The 23536-nt window shown below is 36.6% G+C and overlaps 1 protein-coding gene and 1 long non-coding RNA gene across 2 annotated transcripts; both read right to left on the bottom strand.

Annotated features, from left to right (window-relative positions):
• Positions 1 to 4487: 4487 nt before the first annotated feature.
• On the bottom strand, positions 4488 to 18784 carry LOC130470377 (uncharacterized). Its single transcript, XR_008930586.1, has 4 exons — positions 18305 to 18784; positions 17818 to 18111; positions 5057 to 5107; positions 4488 to 4972 (listed from the first exon to the last, which is right to left on the bottom strand). It is a non-coding gene; the product is annotated as an uncharacterized lncRNA (long non-coding RNA).
• Positions 18785 to 20522: 1738 nt separating this feature from the next.
• Positions 20523 to 22158, bottom strand: LOC130469755 (uncharacterized). The gene is made up of 3 exons (XM_056839213.1): positions 22033 to 22158; positions 20996 to 21604; positions 20523 to 20903 (listed from the first exon to the last, which is right to left on the bottom strand). Exons 1-3 carry the CDS (start codon positions 22156 to 22158, stop codon positions 20523 to 20525), a joined length of 1116 nt encoding a protein of 371 aa, XP_056695191.1.
• Between the last annotated feature and the right edge of the window lie 1378 nt (positions 22159 to 23536).

Raw genomic sequence — 23536 nt, 5'->3', positions numbered from 1 at the left:
AATTGAAATGCGTTATTAAAAGTGCGGAATTGAAATTGCGGAATTGAAAGGTACATAATTGAAATTGCAATATTGAAATTTGAACTTGGGCACATGAAATCCGAACGCCAAACGGCTACTTAAAAATAAGTGCGTTCGACACGAATTCAAAGCCAAAAATCTCAACTTGGGAGAAGTTTCTCACCCCAAAGTATCCTAGATTTTGCATATAGAACTTGAACTTGAAAGCTTGAAACTTGAAATATTGAACTTGAAATACTTGAACTTGAACTTGAAATGTTGAACTTGAACTTGAAATATTGAAGTTAAGAGACTTGAATCTCAAAGATCGGGCCTTTTAATGTTGAAAATGTCAGATCTTTGATGTGCTCTTACTTTGAAAGAATCCTAGTTTTGGGAAGTAGTCATGAGCAACCCTAAACATTGTTGGATCTTGAAATTTGAAAACTTGAACTTGTATGTTGAAAAATGGAGTCTTGAATCTCAAAGATTAAACCTTTAAAAGTTAGAAAGGCATCATCTTTGATTACTCCATGTTTGAAAATGATTCTAGTTCAAAGAAGTGATTACAAACAACTTTGAACATCCTTGAATCTTGAAAGTTTGCATTTTTGTATTTTGAAAAGTTTGGATTTTGAAGAAATGTATGATTGTTGCAGGTGACATTTTTAAGAGTAAAAATGCCAACTTACTAATCATTTTGAAATAGAACATCAAAGCAACATTGAATAGATTAAGGTTGGGATTTGGAATTACCTAGTTAGGTTTAGGCAAGCTTTCCGATTAGAACTCCCAATTGCTTAAAGCTTGAAGATTGTATGGTGTTTTTGGAGGATTTTGTATTGAATTTTGTATTGAATTTTGAGGTGCAATTTTTGTATTACGACGTTGTATGTCGATTTTTGCCTACTTAAACTACTCAAAATTAGGGGTATTTGTAGGAGAGTTTGCTGCTAAACGCCAGCAATTGCCAGCGCCGCATGCAGCTGGCAGCGCCCAGCGCTGGTGACGTAGCGTGGATGCTGCCAAAAAGGACGGAAAGATGTCGTCCTTGCTTTTGGATTGTATTGTTGTACCATTGTACGACTTGTACGAACTTGGCACGTAGTGATTTCTTGGGGATTAAGGCTTAGCTTTAGTCTTAAAACAAGCCGTTTCGGGTTTTTGAATTCGGTTTTACGGGACGAGGCCCGGCTTGCTCGGTTTTGTGGGTCGGTGCCCGAATTTGACTTGTCTTATATGATTTTGAGTGGAAAAGGCCTTGTAAAACCAATGGGATAGTCCATTGGGTGAGATTGTACTTGGATTTTGAACTTGATTTTCGAAATTTGTACTTGTATCGAGTTCCGGAAGGGGAACGACCTCGGGGATTGGATTTTGGCTCTTGGATTTTGGACATGCTTTTAGCAATTGGAAAATCCACACAGAGTTGCTCCAACTACCTAACAAGGATAATGGTATCGTCAGCATCCCAATGGGGAGACACAAATTAGGTGTCTACAGGAACAGTCCCATAAAATCAATGCCCCATACATCAAAGGGCTCAACCTCAAGAATTCCAGTATGTGGTAGCTCTTTCCTTTTTGAAATGTTTCCCGTTTGTTGACATTCGTCGCATGCATTGCAAAAGAAGCGGGCATCCTTGAATATAGAAGGCCAATAGAAACCACATTGAATAACTCGATGGGAAGTCGGAATAGCACCAAGATGACCACCAGAAGGTAAATTATGGCAATGCTTAAGAACACTGTGAGTGTCCCAATCTGCCACACTTACGAAACATACCATTGGCACACTTTCGATACAATTGTGGATCATCCCGAAAGTACCGTTTAACATCATGGTAGAACCTCTTACGTTGCTGATAGGTCAATTCAAGAGGATGAGAGCCACCAACACAATAATTTGCAAAGTCTGCATACCATGGGAATTGAATAGACACAGAGAAAAGATGATCGCCAGGAAATGAATCATTGATAGACCCATCTATGCTACATTGAAATTTCAACAGAGAGAGATGATCTGCAACAATATTCTCTGCACCCTTCTTATCCTGAATCTGCAAATCAAACTCTTGGAGGAGAATAATCCATCGAATAAGTCTTGGTTTGGCCTCTTTCTTGGCCAACAAATACTTGAGGGCGGCATGATCAGTGTGTACAATGCCTTTCGAACCAACAAGATACGTCTGAAATTTGTCAAGAGCATAAACAACCGCAAGGAGCTCTTTCTCAATAGTAGCATAATTCATCTGAGCTCCATCCAAGGTTTTTCTTGCATAATAGATAGCATGCAACACCTTGTTCTTTCTCTGGCCAAGCACCGCTCCAACAGCATACTCCCTCCGTCCCGGAATACTTGACCTGTTTTCCTTATCGGGCCGCACCTTAATACTTGACCTGTTTCTAAAAATGGAAATATTCTAACAATATTATATTATTTCTCACTCCACCCCTATTAACCCACCTACCCCCTACTCCATACAAAATATAATTAAAAATTCAACCCCTACTCTCCCCCAACCCACCCCTTTACACATTTCCCACTAACTACAACAAAATAATACTCCACTATCAACTACTACCTATTAAATTAAATAAGTCAAGTCAAGTCCCTTAAACTCTGTGCCGGTCAAACCGGGTCGAGTATTCCGGGACGGAGGGAGTATTCACTAGCATCGCACATAATGGAGAATCCCAATTCGGAGGCTGAATGATTGGAGAAGTTATCAATGCTTTCTTAATCCTGTCAAAAGACTCCAAACAAGCATCAATGAACTCAAATGTGGCATCCTCGAGCAATAATTGAGGGGGTTTGCAATTTTAGAAAAATCTTTTACGAAACGGCGATAAAAACCCGCATGACCGAGAAAACTTCTCACTCCCTTGACATTCACGGGAGGGGGAAATTTCTCAATCACCTCAATTTTTTCTCTATCAACTTGGATGCCACGTTCAGAAATAAGATGACCAAGTACCACTCCTTCATTGACCATAAAGTGGCACTTTTCCCAGTTCAATACCAAATTCACTTCAGAACAACGTTTAAGCACTTTAGAAAGATTATGCATACATACATCAAAGTCACAACCATATACGCTAAAATCATCCATAAATACCTCAATGATATCCTTGATGAAGTCAGAGAAAATGGCTATCATACATTTTTGAAATGTAGTAGGGGTGTTGCACAAACCGAACGACATTTTGCGGTATGCAAAACTTCCATAAGGGCAGGTGAACGTTGTCTTTTCCTGGTCTTCTGGGTGAATGGGAATATGAAAGAAACTTGAATATCCATCGAAATAACAGAAAAAGTTGTGTTTTACTAATCTTTCTAGCATTTGATAAATAAAGGGAAGGGAAAGTGATCCTTCAAGGTGGCCATATTAAACATTCGATGATCTATACACATATGCGAACCTGTAACAACACGAGTGGGGATAAGCTCAACCTTACCATTCTTAACAACCATTGTCCCCTCCCCCCCTTCTTGGGAACAACTTGCACCGGGCTCACCCACTTATAATCTGAGATGGCATAGATGATGCCCACATCAAGTAATTTCATTACCTCTTTTCTCACCACATCTTGCATATTAAGATTCAAACGACGTTGTGGTTGAATGTAAGGACGGTGATCTACTACCAAATTAATTCCATGCATAGAAAAGTCAGGACTAATTCCCTTGAGATCGTCGATGCTATACCTGTTGCCTTTTTGTGCATACGCAGCACGATCAGAAGCTTAGAAAGCTGGCTATCATCGAGTGCAACATTAACAATCACGAGGAATTACTCATTGTCATCAAGAAATGCATATTTAAGATGAGATGGTAATGGTTTTAGTTCTACCTTTGTTACATGTGGCTCGGAAGTAGAGCAAACAGTTTCGAATACCTCAAAACCATCAACCTTCTCAACTTTAATTCCATCTGAATCCAAGATCAAGGAATCAATCTCGCTATCTCACTACTAGAAAAAGGACATTTAACGACGAACAATTTCGTCGTTAAAAGCCTCAATTTCCGTCGTTAAAACCTTTAACGACGGTAATGATGTTCGTTGTAACATGTTCCGTCGTTATTGCCTTTAACGACAACGTTCGTCGTTAATATTTAACTTTCATTAACGACGAATTATTGTTTCGTCGTTAAGCATTAACGACGGATTATCGGTTCGTTGTTAACAATTAACGACGGATTACTGTTTCGTCGTTAACAATTAACGACGAAATCATAATCCGTCGTTAATTATTAACGACGAAGTTTAAATTTCATCGTTAAAAGTTAACGACGAATCGATAATCCGTCGTTAATGCTTAACGACGAAACTGTCATTCGTCGTTAAATAATTATACGCGAGGATCAATTAAGCAATAACGACCAAAAAATCCCTTGTAAAATGTCCTTCCCAACGGTTGAATTTTGGCAATAACGACCAACTATTTTGTCATTAATATTGCAATCATAATAATATTATTTTCGCTTTTCGAAGCACCTACATTTTTTCCTGTGAAACAATTGAAAAACTCATTACTCAAAAGATTTTTGACAATAGAATTTCAAGTTATGTGAAATAAAAAATCACATCCCCTTGTCTTTAAATTCTAAAAGCCTAAAAGATAAGTAATTTTTGTTCAATCTAAAAGAACAAAATAAAAATCTAACTAGTTGAAGTGTTCCGTCTTGGAGTGTCATCTCTTGAAAAGCATTGTAAGAACGCTTCTTTAAATGCTTTAAGCTCATTAAGCCCATCTTCAACTGACCTCATGCGACTCTTAAGACCATTGTTTTCTTCTTGTACCGTATCCACGCGATTGGTAAGAACATGATTTTGTTTGTCTACCTCATTCAACTTAGATTGAAGTTCCACCCTACTAGGTTGTGGTCCTGGTATTTCTTTAAGTGTTATTCCTCCTCAAAAACCCAAAACCCGATCAAGAGACTTCGACTTTAACACCTTTTGTGCTACCTATATAAAGAAGCAAAAAAGTTAAACATCATGGCATGGGAAAGTAAAAATAAAACCCAAAATATATAAATGAAGAAAAAGTACCTGTACATAGGTAAGTGTTGGTTCTTCTTCCATTGTTTTCTGAATTTCCTCCTACAACATATATAACCATCTCAATTAGTATCATACACGGGTGGTTCTAAATTAAGGCCAATTGTCAAAGTTCTATACTCCAAGTTAAGTTTCAAGATCCAACAATATTCTGTTTTGATAGATTCTATTTTGACAATGTGTAAGAACTGAATCTGAACCTAGTTCCCTTTCTGCTGAACACAACCTGGTCCTCTCTAGAGAGAAAATTAAAGGAGCAACGTCGGATATAAAGAAAAATACGACCTTGGGATCAGCTGTTATAACCATGTTCGAATGAAGTATGCAAAACAAGCAGAACTCAGAATCTAAAAGAACACTACCCTTCATCATAACAGTGACAAAAATCTTGCAATTTTCCTTTGAAATGTTGCAGCTTCCATAATCAAAATTTTCAAAATTTTACCCCCAGACCAAGCGCCAAAATCCCGCACCCCAACAAGGCACCTCTCACTTTTCCTACTTCGTATATTTTCATTCAAAAGATGTAAAAACATTGAAAAGAGACTTCAAGAAATCACATATTCATGGAAAACCACTCAGATTACAGACACCTGAACATTTAAGTCTATCGGACTCTTTTGGATAAAACTACGGTTTTTTCATGAAATGCCCCCGAGGTTTGCAATAATGCACCAAATACCCCCGCGCGTTTCAAAATTCATACAATACCCCTATTTTTTCCGTACTGTTCACCAAATACCCCTATTATGACTTTCCGTTAGTCCTCCGTTAAGTCATGTTTATAATTCACCATATATACCTATTTATAAACTTTTTGCATAGTATACACCTATTTATAAAAAAAATTGCACCAAATACCCAAACAGCTTTTAAACAAGTACTCTGTATTAAAGATCAAACGGACATAGAATATGAAAATGGTATAATATGATTCTTGAGAAACTAAAATGCAATGTAGAAGAAACCATGAGTAGTATCAATTGTCCCACAACAGTTTGGGAATCCTCGGATTTTCTCAAACTTTGACTTCATTTATGTCATTTCTTCATCAGAGGCAGGCCAATGAAGGTGGTGTAGTCATCTCTTCTCCATAGGCTCCACAAAACGCCAAGTAACTTGGGAGACTGTTGAGTGATGCAAACCAAATAACTCTCCCACTACTATTAAGAAATTTAATTACATACTCCATGTAACGCCCCGACCTCTAAACCACTTATTAAGGCATACTTAGCAGCGGAATTAACCTAATTCGGTCGGGACATTACTGCCGTAATCTCCCTTTTGGGAATTACAAGGCAACCATCAATCATAAGCTATTAAACTCCAAAATTAAGATAATAGTCCTTACTTAAACTTGTTACACCTTAACATTAACTTAGGTGAACTTTGTAATAGTGAAATCCTCGCCACTACTCGTTTCCGTGGTCCCCAGCAGTACCTAAAACAGAAAACAAAACGGTGAGCCGAAGACTCAGTAACGAGTTACCCTAGCATCGTAACATCATTTCAATTCATTTTATTTAATAACACAGGGAGAATAGAATATAGTAAAACATTTAATAAATCATCATTTCAAAAGCATCATATCAAAAACATCATTTCAGAAACATTAATTTCAGGAACATCGTTTCAGGAACATCGTTTCAGGAACATTATTTCAGGAACGTTATTTCAGGAACGTTATTTCAGGAACGTCATTTCATTAATCTTTTTCCTTTTAACAGTATTATTCTGGTCGTCGGGACTTTACAGGAAAACATGGTAGGACGTCTCCTACGAACAGGGGAAGCCAGTGCTTCATAACAGGGGGAGTCAATGCTCCATAACAGGGGAAGCCAGTGCTTCATTTCAGGGGGAACCTTGGTTCCATATCAGGGGAAGCCAGTGCTTCTTATCAGGGGGAACCTTGGTTCCATATCAGGGGAAGCCAGTGCTTCTTATCAGGGGGAACCTTGGTTCCATATCAGGGGAAGCCAGTGCTTCTTATCAGGGGGAGCATGGGCTCCATATCAGGGGAACTTGACCAGTTCTTACACTTTTATTTATCATGTTTACATTTCTTTTAATCGAACATTAATCAGGAAAAATCGCAATCATTCAGGGTGGTTCAATAAACCATTAGATCTCGTTATTTCATAAAATCATTTCTTTCAGGAATAATAATAATTCATTAAATCAATACTTTGCATAAAGCTGCATTATCGTAAAACAATTCAATCAAATCATACTTGTAATCCCGCAATTCATAAAACATCATTATAAAACATCAATCATTCATAACATCATTCATAAATACATTTCGAAGGGAATGCGGGTACTAGCAATAACCGTTACCTCAATTCCACGATTTGACAGGCCTTTTTCCTTGGTTCATTCGTCCTGAGCTCCGAGTCCGATTTCTTTCAAAGTATCAAATTATTGAATACATTACTAAAACGATAAATTTCTTTAAAACTAATACGATTTTAAAATAATGAATATGTATTTTATAATTTCGGAATTAATGAAATATTATTTATTCCCAAAAATCTGTCCAATTATATTTTAAATCATTATTAATAATTTATTTTATTGAAATGTTTTAGTAACTATTTATTTTCGTAAAACAATTAGATTGATAAATTCATAAATAATAATTTTATAAATGGTGAATATTGAAATGATGAATTTAATAAAAAAAATATGAATGTTTATAATTTCTTGAAAATATTATTAAACGAAATTTCAATCAAAATTTCATAAATCGATTTACATGAATATTATTTAATTTCATTAATTAACGAAAATATTATTTAAATTCCATATTTGATAAATAAAGATAGTAACTTATTTCTAGTAAAATCGATAATTAAACCCAAAAGTCCAAACAATTAAAATGGGCCAATTCAAGTTGGGCTTGGGAGAATAAATCAAGTTTCAAATTGAAACTTGATTTATTTGGATTTCTGGAAAGGGGAGGCACGAGCAGGGGAAACAGGGGAGGGGCACGAGGGAGGAGAGGGGAAGGAAGAAGGAGGTTGGGTGGCGGCCGGATTTATGGGCGGCGCATCAGCGCGGAACCGCGCCGGTGAGGCGGCGGTGGGGGTGGGTGGTTCACGGCGGAGAAGCAGCGAGGAAGGGGTGAGTTTGCGCAAAACACGGGAATTACAGGGGAGTATTTATTTTTGGTTCTGGGCGGCGGCGCGACGGTTATTGGGGACGGAGGTGGGTTCACATAGTGGAGAGGATGGCTGGGAGTGGTGGTGCGACGCTGGTGGTTGCGGGTGTGGTACAGCGAAGAGAAAAGAGGGAGAGGCAGGGGAGTTGCGAGAGAGGGGAAACAGGGGACGGTGGGGTGAGTGCGGTGGTGGTGGCCTGCGCACAGAGGAGATGGAGGGTGGCTGTGAGTGGGGCTGCGTGGTTGGGTGGTTGCAGCACGGTGGTGCCGTGAAAGGAAGGAGGGAAGCTTGGTGGTGATGGTTCGAAACAGAGAGGAGAATTAGAATTGAAAATTGGTTTTGATTTTCTGATGTTGAATTCCAATTGGTACCATGACTGATTTGTATAGTCAAGAAGAGTGAATGGGAAGGAAAAGTCCTTGGTCTTCAAGGCATGAATGTAGACAGAATTCAAGGAAAGGAGTGGGAACATACGTGGAGAGGAGGAAGAAGAAGAGAAATGGAATTTTTCTCTTTCAAGGGCATTTTTGTAATTTCACAAGATTAGGCCAAAATTCTGAAAATTGGTTTCTGTTTTTAGGAAATTAATTAGAATAGAAATGTTTAATTAAAACTGAGTTTCGAGATAATCTTTTATAAAAATATCGTTAACGAAAAAAAAAAAAATTTAGTTTTCGAATAGAATAAGAACGTTTCGAAATTATTAAAAATCCGAAATAATTAACGAAATAACTAAAATAAATAGCTTAAGCTCGTAACTTTGAAATTAAATCATGGAATCTGAAAAATAATAAATCGTGTAATAATATTAAAAATTCAAGTGAAGTAAACTTCGTTAATTAAAATAAAGATCAAAATTAGGATTAAAAACGATTTTAAGCTAAGTACAAATCATTAAGCATAATTAATCGAGTTTTAAAAATTCGGGGTATTACATTCTTACCCCCTTAGAAAAAGTTTCGTCCTCGAAACTTGAAAATTAGACGTATAAAATGATTGTTGAAAACCAAAAACATTCGATTAAAAGTATGATATTTATTTTAAAACCAAGATCTCACAATTTCATTCCAATTCCGACAATGTCTAGCTTTCATTCCGCCATCATCTTTTAGGACTCCGCTTCAACCCGGGACCTGGAAACGAAGAGTAGAGAACACAAAAGGGGCAAAATCATATCTTGATCCTTAATCGTCATTAAGGTCAATTATATTCCGCCATCATCTTTCGTATCTCCACTTTGTTTTATAGAATAGGACCGAGGAGCAAAGAACGTAAAAGGGGCAAATTATTAGCTTAGACTAGACCCCCATTTTACTTGTGATATCTTGTTTGAAAATATTTTACACCAAAAAAAGTAACATTTCATGCAAAATTATAATTCTGAAAATATATGTATATATAAAGAAAATAAACATTTATCTATCAATTGCATTACTCGAATAATTTGTAAAAGTAATTTATTATATCAATCTCGTACTCTGAGCTCAGGAGAACTTCCATCGGAGACGGCATCCATGTATAACAATTAGATCACCAGTACAATCATGTCAGCATAACATAATTATATCATAGAGACATAATTCATGTGAACATTTCAAATTCAACATAAGCATAAGCATTACATCTAACAGACGAGCATGGTTGACCATAACATAATCATTCATAGAAAACATAGTAATTCATACATCATATCGTTCGTGGGCGAATAATTAGAGATATTTCGCTTTCATTTTCCATTGGGCTTCTTTGTTGCAGGAAACTTATCGTTGACTTTCGTTATTCGATTCGTTTCGATTTCAATTTCCGATCTTTTCTTCTACGTCAAACAACTTCGTTGACTACGTTCGTTGCGGGGGTTTGAGTCCAACCACGTGACAGGAACTACATCATTAGACGTACGACTTCGTTACTTATCCTTAGTATTTTAAGTCGACAAACCTTGGGTTTTGGCGGATAATTCTAAGCCATCACACGTGCCCTTATCAGAACAATCTAGGTTCCAGTAACTTAGTTCAGACTACCTGGATTTACAGACATGTCATTTCGTCGATTTCTTTTCTTAACTCCATTGCATTCCTCAGTCATTCATAATTCTTTTCGAACTTCATAACATTCATTTGATATCATCAACCTTATAGACAGACTAATTCTCGATAACTTATTTTGGTAAGTTCCTCAAAGCTTTATATGCAAACTCAATTTCATCTTTTCGATCACCATAAATCATTTTTTTTTCCACATAACATTTTGCAAAACCTTAAATTCTCTCGCTTAGCTTTCTTTATGGAGATAATCAAGCATCCTTTCAGATAAATACATAAAAATAAACCTTACAAATGATGCAGAAAGGTAAACTAAGAATCGATTTCAATCATAACTTCAATACTTTAAACCTCAGCTCAATTTAATTGTTGATTAGCCACTTAGGAAATACAAACTCATGCTCTTTCGATACTCTATTATTCAATCTTTTGATAACTAATTCTTGATAACTCCTTTTGATAAAATCCTCAAGATCTTATTCATGTCTCAACTCAAACGGGTCTTTTACCATAACTCATGGGGTTCATAACATTCATGCATAACTTCTTAGCTTCCTTAATAGAGGCATATCAATCCTTTTTCAGATATTAGACTTGTGTACTTATAAACACCAAAATATTCATCATGGGTAACACGGAAGATAACTCTAGAATCAATTTCATTCACAATTTGTACACTTTAAACTTCGAATAATCTCAACTTAATTAGTGGTCCACCACTTATGAAATACAACCTTATGCTCGCTTGGTACTCTTAACATTTATACTATCCTTAAAAATTTCATAACCATAAAAATTCCTCAAAACGATTCATATCCACAAAATCTTGAGTTCGAGCCGTGCTTACCTTAACTTCTTCCAAGAAAACAGTAATGTTTAAACTTTGCGTTGTCTGTCTAGGGCAGAAAACTTATGACATGTGACGATAAATATGAAATCAAGGGAAGTTCGGTTAAAATAATATCAGCTTTGTCGTAATCTTCGTCTTTCATCATGTAAGCTCTCGCATATGTCGTGATCGTGTTGGATTATGATTAACCCTAGAATTGTTGTTGTTTCGTTCATGATTGGCCGAGGTTGACGAAATGCTCTTTCCCTCCACGTATTCGTTCCTACACGACATTATTTTCTTATTCGTCGGGGCATTGCAAAGTCTCCAATAGTTGATCCATCTTGTTGGTCCAATCTTCAAATTCCATCGAATTGGCTTGCCGTCATAGATTGGTGGATTCCAGGGTGGAATTTTCTCAAATAGTGATGCATTTTCGTTCGATTTCGTTTTTCGAGAATATTTGACCGATTAAGTTGACATCGTACTTGCAGTTCCTAATCGTTTCATCATCTCCTCGTGGTCTTCTATAAATTGGTCGCCACAAGAATCATCATGGAAAACATCATTGTGGACGACGTCATCGTGAATATTGCGCTTGTTGTGAGCTTCGTTCGCGGCATCGTTCGTAACCCCGATAATCGATATTTCGCATAACATATTCAATCAGGAAAACATAAATAACATGAGAATAAATCCCTTTAATCCCGTGCGTTCCTACGCTCTCACTCATTTTATTTTAACTTGACTTTATTTTAACATATTCTTTTTAACTCGTTCCTTAAAACTCTTTGCTTAATGCCTAATGAATTCTATTTCGTGCGAAACCCATAAGGTTTAGCATTTATGGTCCAGAACCTTGGCTCTGAATACCAAACTGTAACGCCCCGACCTCTAAACCACTTATTAAGGCATACTTAGCAGCGGAATTAACCTAATTCGGTCGGGACATTACTGCCGTAATCTCCCTTTTGGGAATTACAAGGCAACCATCAATCATAAGCTATTAAACTCCAAAATTAAGATAATAGTCCTTACTTAAACTTGTTACACCTTAACATTAACTTAGGTGAACTTTGTAATAGTGAAATCCTCGCCACTACTCGTTTCCGTGGTCCCCAGCAGTACCTAAAACAGAAAACAAAACGGTGAGCCGAAGACTCAGTAACGAGTTACCCTAGCATCGTAACATCATTTCAATTCATTTTATTTAATAACACAGGGAGAATAGAATATAGTAAAACATTTAATAAATCATCATTTCAAAAGCATCATATCAAAAACATCATTTCAGAAACATTAATTTCAGGAACATCGTTTCAGGAACATCGTTTCAGGAACATTATTTCAGGAACGTTATTTCAGGAACGTCATTTCATTAATCTTTTTCCTTTTAACAGTATTATTCTGGTCGTCGGGACTTTACAGGAAAACATGGTAGGACGTCTCCTACGAACAGGGGAAGCCAGTGCTTCATAACAGGGGGAGTCAATGCTCCATAACAGGGGAAGCCAGTGCTTCATTTCAAGGGGAACCTTGGTTCCATATCAGGGGAAGCCAGTGCTTCTTATCAGGGGGAACCTTGGTTCCATATCAGGGGAAGCCAGTGCTTCTTATCAGGGGGAACCTTGGTTCCATATCAGGGGAAACCAGTGCTTCTTATCAGGGGGAGCATGGGCTCCATATCAGGGGAACTTGACCAGTTCTTACACTTTTATTTATCATGTTTACATTTCTTTTAATCGAACATTAATCAGGAAAAATCTCAATCATTCAGGGTGGTTCAATAAACCATTAGATCTCGTTATTTCATAAAATCATTTCTTTCAGGAATAATAATAATTCATTAAATCAATACTTTGCATAAAGTTGCATTATCGTAAAACAATTCAATCAAATCATACTTGTAATCCCGCAATTCATAAAACATCATTATAAAACATCAATCATTCATAACATCATTCATAAATACATTTCGAAGGGAATGCGGGTACTAGCAATAACCGTTACCTCAATTCCACGATTTGACAGGTCTTTTTCCTTGGTTCATTCGTCCTGAGCTCCGAGTCCGATTTCTTTCAAAGTATCAAATTATTGAATACATTACTAAAACGATAAATTTCTTTAAAACTAATACGATTTTAAAATAATGAATATGTATTTTATAATTTCGGAATTAATGAAATATTATTTATTCCCAAAAATCTGTCCAATTATATTTTAAATCATTATTAATAATTTATTTTATTGAAATGTTTTAGTAACTATTTATTTTCGTAAAACAATTAGATTGATAAATTCATAAATAATAATTTTATAAATGGTGAATATTGAAATGATGAATTTAATAAAAAAAATATGAATGTTTATAATTTCTTGAAAATATTATTAAACAAAATTTCAATCAAAATTTCATAAATCGATTTACATGAATATTATTTAATTTCATTAATTAACGAAAATATTATTTAAATTCCATATTTGATAAATAAAGATAGTAACTTATTTCTAGTAAAATCGATAATTAAACCCAAAAGTCCAAACAATTAAAATGGGCCAATTCAAGTTGGGCTTGGGAGAATAAATCAAGTTTCAAATTGAAACTTGATTTATTTGGATTTCTGGAAAGGGGAGGCACGAGCAGGGGAAACAGGGGAGGGGCACGAGGGAGGAGAGGGGAAGGAAGAAGGAGGTTGGGTGGCGGCCGGATTTATGGGCGGCGCATCAGCGCGGAACCGCGCCGGTGAGGCGGCGGTGGGGGTGGGTGGTTCACGGCGGAGAAGCAACGAGGAAGGGGTGAGTTTGCGCAAAACACGGGAATTACAGGGGAGTATTTATTTTTGGTTCTGGGCGGCGGCGCGACGGTTATTGGGGACGAAGGTGGGTTCACATAGTGGAGAGGATGGCTGGGAGTGGTGGTGCGACGCTGGTGGTTGCGGGTGTGGTACAGCGAAGAGAAAAGAGGGAGAGGCAGGGGAGTTGCGAGAGAGGGGAAACAGGGGACGGTGGGGTGAGTGCGGTGGTGGTGGCCTGCGCACAGAGGAGATGGAGGGTGGCTGTGAGTGGGGCTGCGTGGTTGGGTGGTTGCAGCACGGTGGTGCCGTGAAAGGAAGGAGGGAAGCTTGGTGGTGATGGTTCGAAACAGAGAGGAGAATTAGAATTGAAAATTGGTTTTGATTTTCTGATGTTGAATTCCAATTGGTACCATGACTGATTTGTATAGTCAAGAAGAGTGAATGGGAAGGAAAAGTCCTTGGTCTTCAAGGCATGAATGTAGACAGAATTCAAGGAAAGGAGTGGGAACATACGTGGAGAGGAGGAAGAAGAAGAGAAATGGAATTTTTCTCTTTCAAGGGCATTTTTGTAATTTTACAAGATTAGGCCAAAATTCTGAAAATTGGTTTCTGTTTTTAGGAAATTAATTAGAATAGAAATGTTTAATTAAAACTGAGTTTCGAGATAATCTTTTATAAAAATATCGTTAACGAAAAAAAAAAATTAGTTTTCGAATAGAATAAGAACGTTTCGAAATTATTAAAAATCCGAAATAATTAACGAAATAACTAAAATAAATAGCTTAAGCTCGTAACTTTGAAATTAAATCATGGAATCTGAAAAATAATAAATCGTGTAATAATATTAAAAATTCAAGTGAAGTAAACTTCGTTAATTAAAATAAAGATCAAAATTAGGATTAAAAACGATTTTAAGCTAAGTACAAATCATTAAGCATAATTAATCGAGTTTTAAAAATTAGGGGTATTACACTCCATTTCCATTTTTGTTAAATTCAGTTCGTTTTTTGAGAAAATATTGAAATTGTATATTTTTAATTGAAAACATATAGTAACTCATATTCATAGTAGTGTAATTTCTGTTCCATTGAGAGGCATAAGCTAAATAGAGGGATAAGCCTTTGTGGTACTGAACTTTGAACAATGTGTGTCATTGTGAGCAGTAAGCCAGTAACGTCGGGGGTAGTCATACAAGAAACTCTTTGAGTTATAAAACCAGACCTCAACTGATAAGCAATTCTACTTAGCTACTAGCTAGTGTTCCTGAAATCAGAAAGATGTTGAGACTCCAGCCGCAGAGATACTAGTAATGCAGAACAATTGAGGCTTTGCAATTGTTGCAGTACATACGCTCATCTTTTTGGGCTTTTGCCTTCTGAAGTGAAACTTCAGATACTGATACACCCTGAATTTTGGCCTTACCAAGACTTCAATTAAATCCATTGCCGACTTAGGAATGAGGTTGCCTTGCTCCAAGCAATGAACCCACTAATTGCTACGAAACCACCAATAAAAATTTGGCCAATCCTTCGATTAAAAACACCAAAGAACGCAGAAAAACATCAAGAATCTATCACCAATTTTCGGATTCTTGCAAACATGAAAATGCTCAAAAATCTTCAAGAAATCCATATTTGAGGAACACCAAAATTGCAAAAGAAATTACCAAGGGAATCGAAAACCCAACAAAATTGAATTGGGGCAAATCCTTCAATTTTGCGAATAAAAGCTTTGGAACCCTAGAAATTGGGGAATTCAAGAATCAACAATTATTTGATTGAAGATTCTAAAGGAGAAATTAGTGAATGAAATCAGAAGTGGTGTTGGTTGAGTGGAGGAGAGAGAAAGTTTGTGGGTGAGATCGAAATCGCGTCAAATATCCAAACAATACGAAAAAATACCTCTCCTTGTGTTTCTGAGTAATTTGAGGTGAATCTGCCATTGATGAATTGGGGTGAGATCGAAATCGCGTCAAATGTCCCTTTTTGTCGCGAATTCACCCAAAGAACACCCAGAATTTGTAGCGCTTGAGTAGAATTCAAGGAAGAAGAACAGGGGAGATGAGAGAGAACGAGAAGAAGATGTGTATTTTTTATTTTATTTTTTGAATTTTTTTAGGGTTTTTTATCCTTAATAGTCCCAAATACGAATTAAGGGTAAAATGGTAAAACACAACTAACGGCAGGCTAACGTCCGTTAAGTAAAGGTGTATTTAATGAACAGTACGGATAAATAGGGGTATACTATGTATTTTGAAACGCGCGGGGGTATTTGGTGCATTATTGCAAACCTCAGGGGCATTTTATGAAAAAACCGATAAAACTATCTTAAACTCATTTTCTCATTTTCGTTCCCCAAAGTTAAAAGCTTGATAAACTTTCATTCTCCATCTCGTTAACCCTATTCCTTTCTCTCCCTAGTCTCTAAGTCTCTATGGACTCATCTTTCTCTCATCCAGCTGAAACTTTTCAAATCTCATTTTACGACAACAACTGAACAACAATCTATTAACAAATTAAACAATCAGCCAATACCACCACCAACTGTCCATCGTCTACAAGACTATGTTCACTACAAATTCTCACAACTACATCAGGATTTTAAATACTACAATTTCTTCGAGGGCCATATATGTCACTTGGTGTGTATCTTCCAAGAAAATGGAATCACTAAAAGGCAACCATGTGAAGGAATTTTATAATTATTACTTGCTGGGACTAACACCAATTCAAAGAAACAGATTATTTTATATTTTTTCTGTATAAAATTTTAGTTTTGGAACAGAAGAATTCAGAATTTAAGCTATGACTGTAATAATTCTTTCCATACTTTTGCTCGAAGAAGTTCTTATTTATGCACACACACAAAAACGGGAAAATGAGTTGGAATCCTCCCTCCCCTACATATACTCTCAGTAACTTAGTTTAAGTGGCCAGTCACCTAAACCAAGTGATCATTTTTAAGATAATCATGATGGAAGCTCATACTGCACCATAATTCAGATCGAAAGCTGATGTTCTATTTCAAGAAACTAGAGAGAAAGGGGATCTATGTAAAATTGAAAGAAAAAACTGTTCTCTTACATTTTAAGGAAATTCCTTGCTAAACATATAAGAGGATTAAAAAAACAAGTAAACTAGTAAACTACATAGGAAGGTAGTGGAATAAAAATAAGAGCAGGATTCTTACTAGATATGTGGTAGTTATGTTTCATTTTAGTGTATAACATAATTAATATAGATTAAGGCAATATTATCTTTGCAAATTATATGAGAAGAATGCATTAGTCACCAAGAGAGGTATGGGCACAAAATATACAAACAACAATGACAAGTGATAGTAGTGTTAAGAAACCTTTGTTGGGATTTTAGAACCAAAATAAAGCTTGCTGACTTTGTGATCGTAATCCAATGTTTCAAGAATATGCATGTTACTTGGGAGATAATTACATACAACACTTGCAGCCTACAAACGATGAGTAACGAGTTTAATGAAAATCTAGCAACAATATTCAAAATATGGATTAGTTGTAAGGGCTTGAATATACTTCCACTCAGTTTCAATCAAGCCGGGTATGAGAACTCTTGAGCAGAATCAGAATTAACATGAATGTGGTCAAAGTTCATATAAACTGTAGGCTAGGGTATTAATTAAGCACATTGAACAATTAACTCCACATTGTGTGACTATAGAGAAACCTTCAAATGAGTTTGCTTAAACAATATGAATCAGAAAAAAAATGCTTTCTAAATGCGTGCCACTACTTTAGAAACTAAACCAGGAAAATAGATAAATAATTTGCAGTTATGATAATAAGAAATTCTGTCCATTTTACAATTGTGTTTTTCTGTTGATTTGTATATCTAAGTGGAGAACTCTAAATTAAACATTAATTGTGCTAAAACAAAAGGTAAATGAAGCGTACCTGAGCAATTAAAAAATGAAACCAAGTGGAACGGAGTGTTGCCTTCGAACCCGTTGCAAGCTATAAAATGGGAGGATCTCAACATATCTAAAGCTAATTTGCTTAACTTTACAACTTCGTAAAGTAAGGAGAAGCCACGATTACTATGCTTATTGCAAAGCAACCCCATATCCATTTTTAATATTTCCAACGCACATTCCCATGTTTACCATAAACATCATAGTGGAAAGGGGAATCTCTATTGGTATCCTTGAGTAAGCAAGGTCTTTCAGAACCAGAAAGATCAGATGGTACCTGAGCAATTAGAAAACTTTCGATTCCTTTAAACAATAAGTCGCCATAAAGAAGCTAGCACAAAAACTAATTATACTCTTCAGAATAGCAATGGATTAATTACTGAAATATTATACAAGTAAACGAAGCAAAAACAGTCCGAGAACTTTTAAAATTGTAGCTTGGATAGAGCGAGATTTATACAGAAATTAACCTTGGTCGTGCTAATTTGGGTCGTGCCACTATGGCAGTCGCGTATCCCCACCGAATTGACTGAGAGAAAGTAACTCACCGCAAATTTCATCAATGAAACTTCCATCACTACCTATTCAACCACCAAATTCTCTACCTCTTTCGATTCCACCACTAGTGTCACCTCCATTGCGAATTCCACCACCAAAACCATGCCTACGGAGCTTGAGTCGTCATCGATTAAGATGAGAAAGGAAGGTGAACAGTTATTTGTGCTCCCAAAATAATATGTTCAGAGGACCACCGCCGCCATCAAAGGATTTGAGAAGCGAGAGAAAAAATTTCTTAGGTTTTGATGAGCTTGGTACTCCGTATAATTTAATAAACGACTTCGAACATTAACGACGAAACTAAAGGGAAAAAAACGCTGAATATTTAATCTTTAAAAATTTTAAGATGAGCTGGGCATCATTTATGGATAACTATACTCGGTTCATGTTCGTATAAAAGAGGCTAAGAAGCCTTAAAGTTCACTCACCTACAAATCTTTTGTTAAAAACGTTATCCAGCAAAAACGGTAATTACCCTCAACTCTTCAACAAAAATGCAAGCATTATTGACCTATAGCATTTAAGAAAATCATACAAGCTAAGTAACATTTAGTTAAATTCATATGAATAAAACAAAGAAGGTTGTATTTATACAAAATGTTTAATACTTTTCGTAAAAGTGATCATAGTTCACATGAAACTGAAGCTTACCAAAACATGAATAAGGGCACTCAATGACTTGATTTCACTCACAAAGATAGCATGCCCGCACATGTAATTTAAAAGTCAATTGTAGTCAGTAGAGAAACCACTATTCCCTAGTATCGATAGCAAACAACAGTTCCCATGCAGTCCAACCAAAAAGAAGATTACTATCAGAAACAAGATCGATCATATATTGACCCTACATAATACATTTCCTGAATAAAATTTATTTAAAGAATGATTTAACCTTCAGGGGGACAAGTAAACAAGAAAATTGGAGGAAAAAAAATTGTGTAAGGGGATACGAGGATCGCTCATAGCTGATTGAGTGTAACAAGAAAGTAATGCTACAATTAACATATGGTAGCAAGCATTTATTTATATAAGTAAGGAATGAGCAACAGTGCACAGAAAGGAGACAGATCACAACTAAAAAAGTAAGAATTCGGGCATAGCAGAAATCACTAGCCTCTCCTCCTCAACTCTCAAACAGAACGTACTTGGTTAAGTTATATAAATTAGAGTTGCAAAGGCAATGCATTTCATGGACGTATTGGCCGACATATTCAGTTTATATATAAAAGCTAATGATTACTTGGTTTAAAAAAATGTGGTAGCAGATGTCAGTAGTTCATATGAATGTATCATGAACTCATGATTGATCCAAGAATCAATAAAAACATCTAATAAATAAAGTAGTACTACACTAGGAGTATGTTATCAATATAAATAATAGAAGAAAATACATCTTTATTTCGTAGTGAAGTAGTAAACTGGTAATACTGGAATTAAAAATGATCAGGCCACAATAGCCCCCAAAACTCACCTCTACGCTTGCTGATTTCCTCGGGCAATTTAAGTTTCATCAGCATAAATTCCATCAAATAGCATTGAAAAGTCCAATATTTTCTGAATAACAAATACAAAGAGGTAAATTTAGAGCCATATACTAATTCGTTAAAGCAGGAGGATGGGTAGGTTTCGATTGCATCACAAATTCTCAATTTTTATGAAAACCTACCTCACAAAACACCCTTTTCCCTGTAGAATTGACAATAAGTAGGAAGTTTTAAAAGGAAATATTGAAATAATTAGAGAAAACAAAAATTGTGCATCAAATCTATAAATTAACTTAACAATTGGAACCCTAGAAATTAAAATTCTCATACTTCGTACAAAAAAATTACCTCATTTCTTTCAAATTGTGACCTAGAAATCGCAATTTGGTAAGTGGTAACACCTCCCCAGAACTCTAATTATAGAAGAAAGTGAAGAGAAAAAGAATGGAAAAGGGGTTTTTTCAAACATCCTGTAGAATTTTGAGTTTTGGGTGAAACACTGAAACTTTAAGAACCGTTCTGTTATTAACGACAACGCAGATCTGGAAATATCCGCTCGGATATTTTGTTTGAATTGATTAATAGGACCCGCGTAGGGTTATGTAAAACATTTCCCATTTAAACCATTTTAGCGACCAATATTTTGTTACATCGGTATTGATTTGTCGTTAAAGCTATCATTTCTAGTAGTGTCTCCTTCTCCTTTTGGGGCTTCCAAAGTAAGAACCGCCAACAATGGATCATCATACAACATTCTAGGGATGTTGTCTAGAGAAATCTCTTTTACAACATCAATCCTGCGACAAGTATTCTCAAGCATAGGAGACTTCACAACATTGGTTAGATTAAAAGTAACAGTATCATCACCAACACTCAAAGTAAGAGATCCAGACTTGACATCAATGACAGCACTTGCAATATAAAAAAATGGCCTACCCAAAATTATGGGGATTTGACTATCCTCCTCCATATCTAGAACCACAAAATCAACAGGAATGTAGAATTTCCCCACCAGGACATGAACATCCTCCAAAATACCCAAAGGGTACCTTATAGAACGATCTTCAATTTGCAAAGTGATTTTTGTGCATTTTAATTTTCCAATATTCAACCTATTACAGAAAGGGGCATGGCAGACACACTTACACCTAAATCACATAATGCTTTATCAATGAACAATGCACCTACATGACAGGGGATGGAAAAACTACCCGGGTCCTTAAGTTTGGGTGGAGACATATTTTTCAATATGGGACTACACTCTTCAGTTAGAGAGATTCTCTCTACACCACCATAATCCATTTTCTTAGTGATCATTTCTTTCAAAAAATTTGCATAAACAGGAACTTGAGATATCAAATCAGTAAAAGGGACCGTTACCTCAAGATTCTTGACCATTTCCAAGAACTTACCAAGTTGTTGATCGACCTTAGTTTTCTGCACCAGGTGAGGGAATGGCAACTTAGGCACAATAGGGAGAGAATCAGAAATCTTCTCCTTCCTCTTATTTGCGCCAACATCATTAGCATTATCAACTACCGGGATTTGAGGCTCTGCACCAATTGTTTTCTTTGGTCCATCTGTGTTCTCCTTAGCAAGAGTTGCATCATCAGTAGGCAACGTGGGTCTATCATATTTAGTGCCACTTTTAAGAGTGATAGCATTGGCACTTTCTCTATTCTGACCTTGGGGCGGAGTAGGTTGCCCAGGAAGTGTACCCGGTTGCCTCTAAGATAGAGTGTCAGTAAGTTGAGCAACTTGATTCTCCAACATTCTATTCTGATTATTCAACTCTTTGGTGCTCTCATCATGGTTCGTTTGAGCTATCTCTGCGGTCTTCTGCATATTTTCAATGAGCTTATAAGATCACCCATGTTAGGCTCTGGAGTAGCATTGGTCTGAGGAGGTTGTTGTTGATACCCTTGGTGCGGGGGCCTATTAAACCCCGGGGGAGAATTATGTGAGTTTCCTTGTGGAAATAGAGGCCTAGAAACATGTGGCTGAGGTGGAGGGTACTGTGGCTACGACCATTGTTGCTGGGGTTGAGGATTCTGAACTTTTTTGCTCCAATATGAGAAATTGGGATGATTCCTCCAACCCGGATTATATGAGTTGGAACATGGGTCATTGGGTTGCCTATGTTGAAAAGCATTCACTTGCTCCATTTGTGTGGTATCCTGCGAGCTATAAGAGCACTCGTGAACAAAGTGACCTTGAATTCCACATATTTTGCAATAAGAAGCCGTCACTGGAGCTACACTAGACATATCATTGATACTCATTGGGGGAGTACTAGACTAAAGAGCCTTCAAAGAATCAATCTTCAGGTTCAAGGCTGCCACTTGTGAGGACAATAGAGAATAAGCATCGACATCCATCTTGCCCTTCTTAGATGTGGTTATGGGGGTGTTGTCATGATTGGCAGCTAAATCGGCAAGAAAATCATAACCTGCATCCACTTCTTTGTCAAGAACCTGAATCAACTGTGTTCTTCGTATCATCTTGCAAACCATGGTAGAAAATCTGAACCAAGAACTATTTTTTCAATGTTGTGATGCGTACAAGACCGTTGCAATCTATCCCATGCTTCTCTAAGTGATTCACCAGGTTCTTGAGTGAATGTAGTCACCTTGTGTCTTATTTCAGCAGTCTTGGATGGGGGAAAGAACTCTTCTAGAAAGGCCTATGAAATAACACTCCACTCTGTCTCCTTAACATCGTTCAACCATGTCTGAGCCTTATCGCGAAGGCTAAAACCAAACAACATAACTTTCAATTGATCTTGAGTGACCCCTTGATGCTTGATGGTACCGCACAATTGGTTGAACCTTTGCAGATGGTTAGTGGGTTCCTCATATGGATGACCACCATATTGATTTTGGGATACCATGGAGATTAGAGCGGGATTGATCTCAAAGTTGATTTCCTCAATAGTTGGCATTGTAAGCCCAGTCGGAACACTGCTCGAGGAAGGCACCCCATATGATTTCAAGGATTAGACATCGTGTGACTTGGTGGAGTCTGTGAGTCTCGGGAACCTGACTGCTTCTTCTTCTGTTGCTTTTTTAGTTGTTGGAGGGTCTTTCCAAGATCGGGATCAGGAGGAACCAAGGTACCCATTCTAGCAGACCTGGGCATAAACAACAAACGAAGAAACCGCAGTGAGATTTACCTCAATTGGAACTAAAAGTTATAATGAGACAATGAAAACAGTTCAAATAATCAAACAAAAACTAATAGAATCTAGCCATCTCCCCGGCAACGGCGCCAAAACCTTGATGAATTAAAAAGTGATATCACAAGTGCATGGTGTCTGTTATTAGCAGGTACTTAGAAATACGGTTTGATCCCACATGGAAACAAATTCTATTAGTTTTTGCCAATTATTGTAAACTATTTCAATAAACAAAGTGTAAATTTTAGTTTATAAACTAATGAAACTAAAACAATAATATAATTTATAATTTATCAATGAATTAAAGGTCTAGGGCATACGTTCGATCCACCATGCTTATACCAATCCAAGAACACAAATCAATTCGACAATGAATAAATTAGACTGAATAATTAAAGTCCATATTAATCCTACGGTCGGGTCTTAACAATTTCAGTCCAACATATGCATAATCAGAATAGCCAATTGCACCAAGCCTCTAAAAA

This window comes from Spinacia oleracea, chromosome 3 (assembly GCF_020520425.1).
Source record: "Spinacia oleracea cultivar Varoflay chromosome 3, BTI_SOV_V1, whole genome shotgun sequence".
Lineage (NCBI taxonomy): Eukaryota > Viridiplantae > Streptophyta > Magnoliopsida > Caryophyllales > Amaranthaceae > Spinacia > Spinacia oleracea.
This window is presented reverse-complemented; position numbering and strand designations above follow the sequence as displayed.

Bases quoted from the DNA above. Each gene is read 5' to 3' on its own strand.
- LOC130469755 (XM_056839213.1), bottom strand. From the start codon at position 22,158: ATGAGTATCAATGATATGTCTAGTGTAGCTCCAGTGACGGCTTCTTAT. The intron at 21,605-22,032 runs GTGAATGCTTTT...ACTCTATCTTAG, and splicing joins ATACCACACAAATGGAGCAA to AGGCAACCGGGTACACTTCC. The intron at 20,904-20,995 runs GTAATAGGTTGA...GGTATTTTGGAG, and splicing joins TGTCTGCCATGCCCCTTTCT to GATGTTCATGTCCTGGTGGG.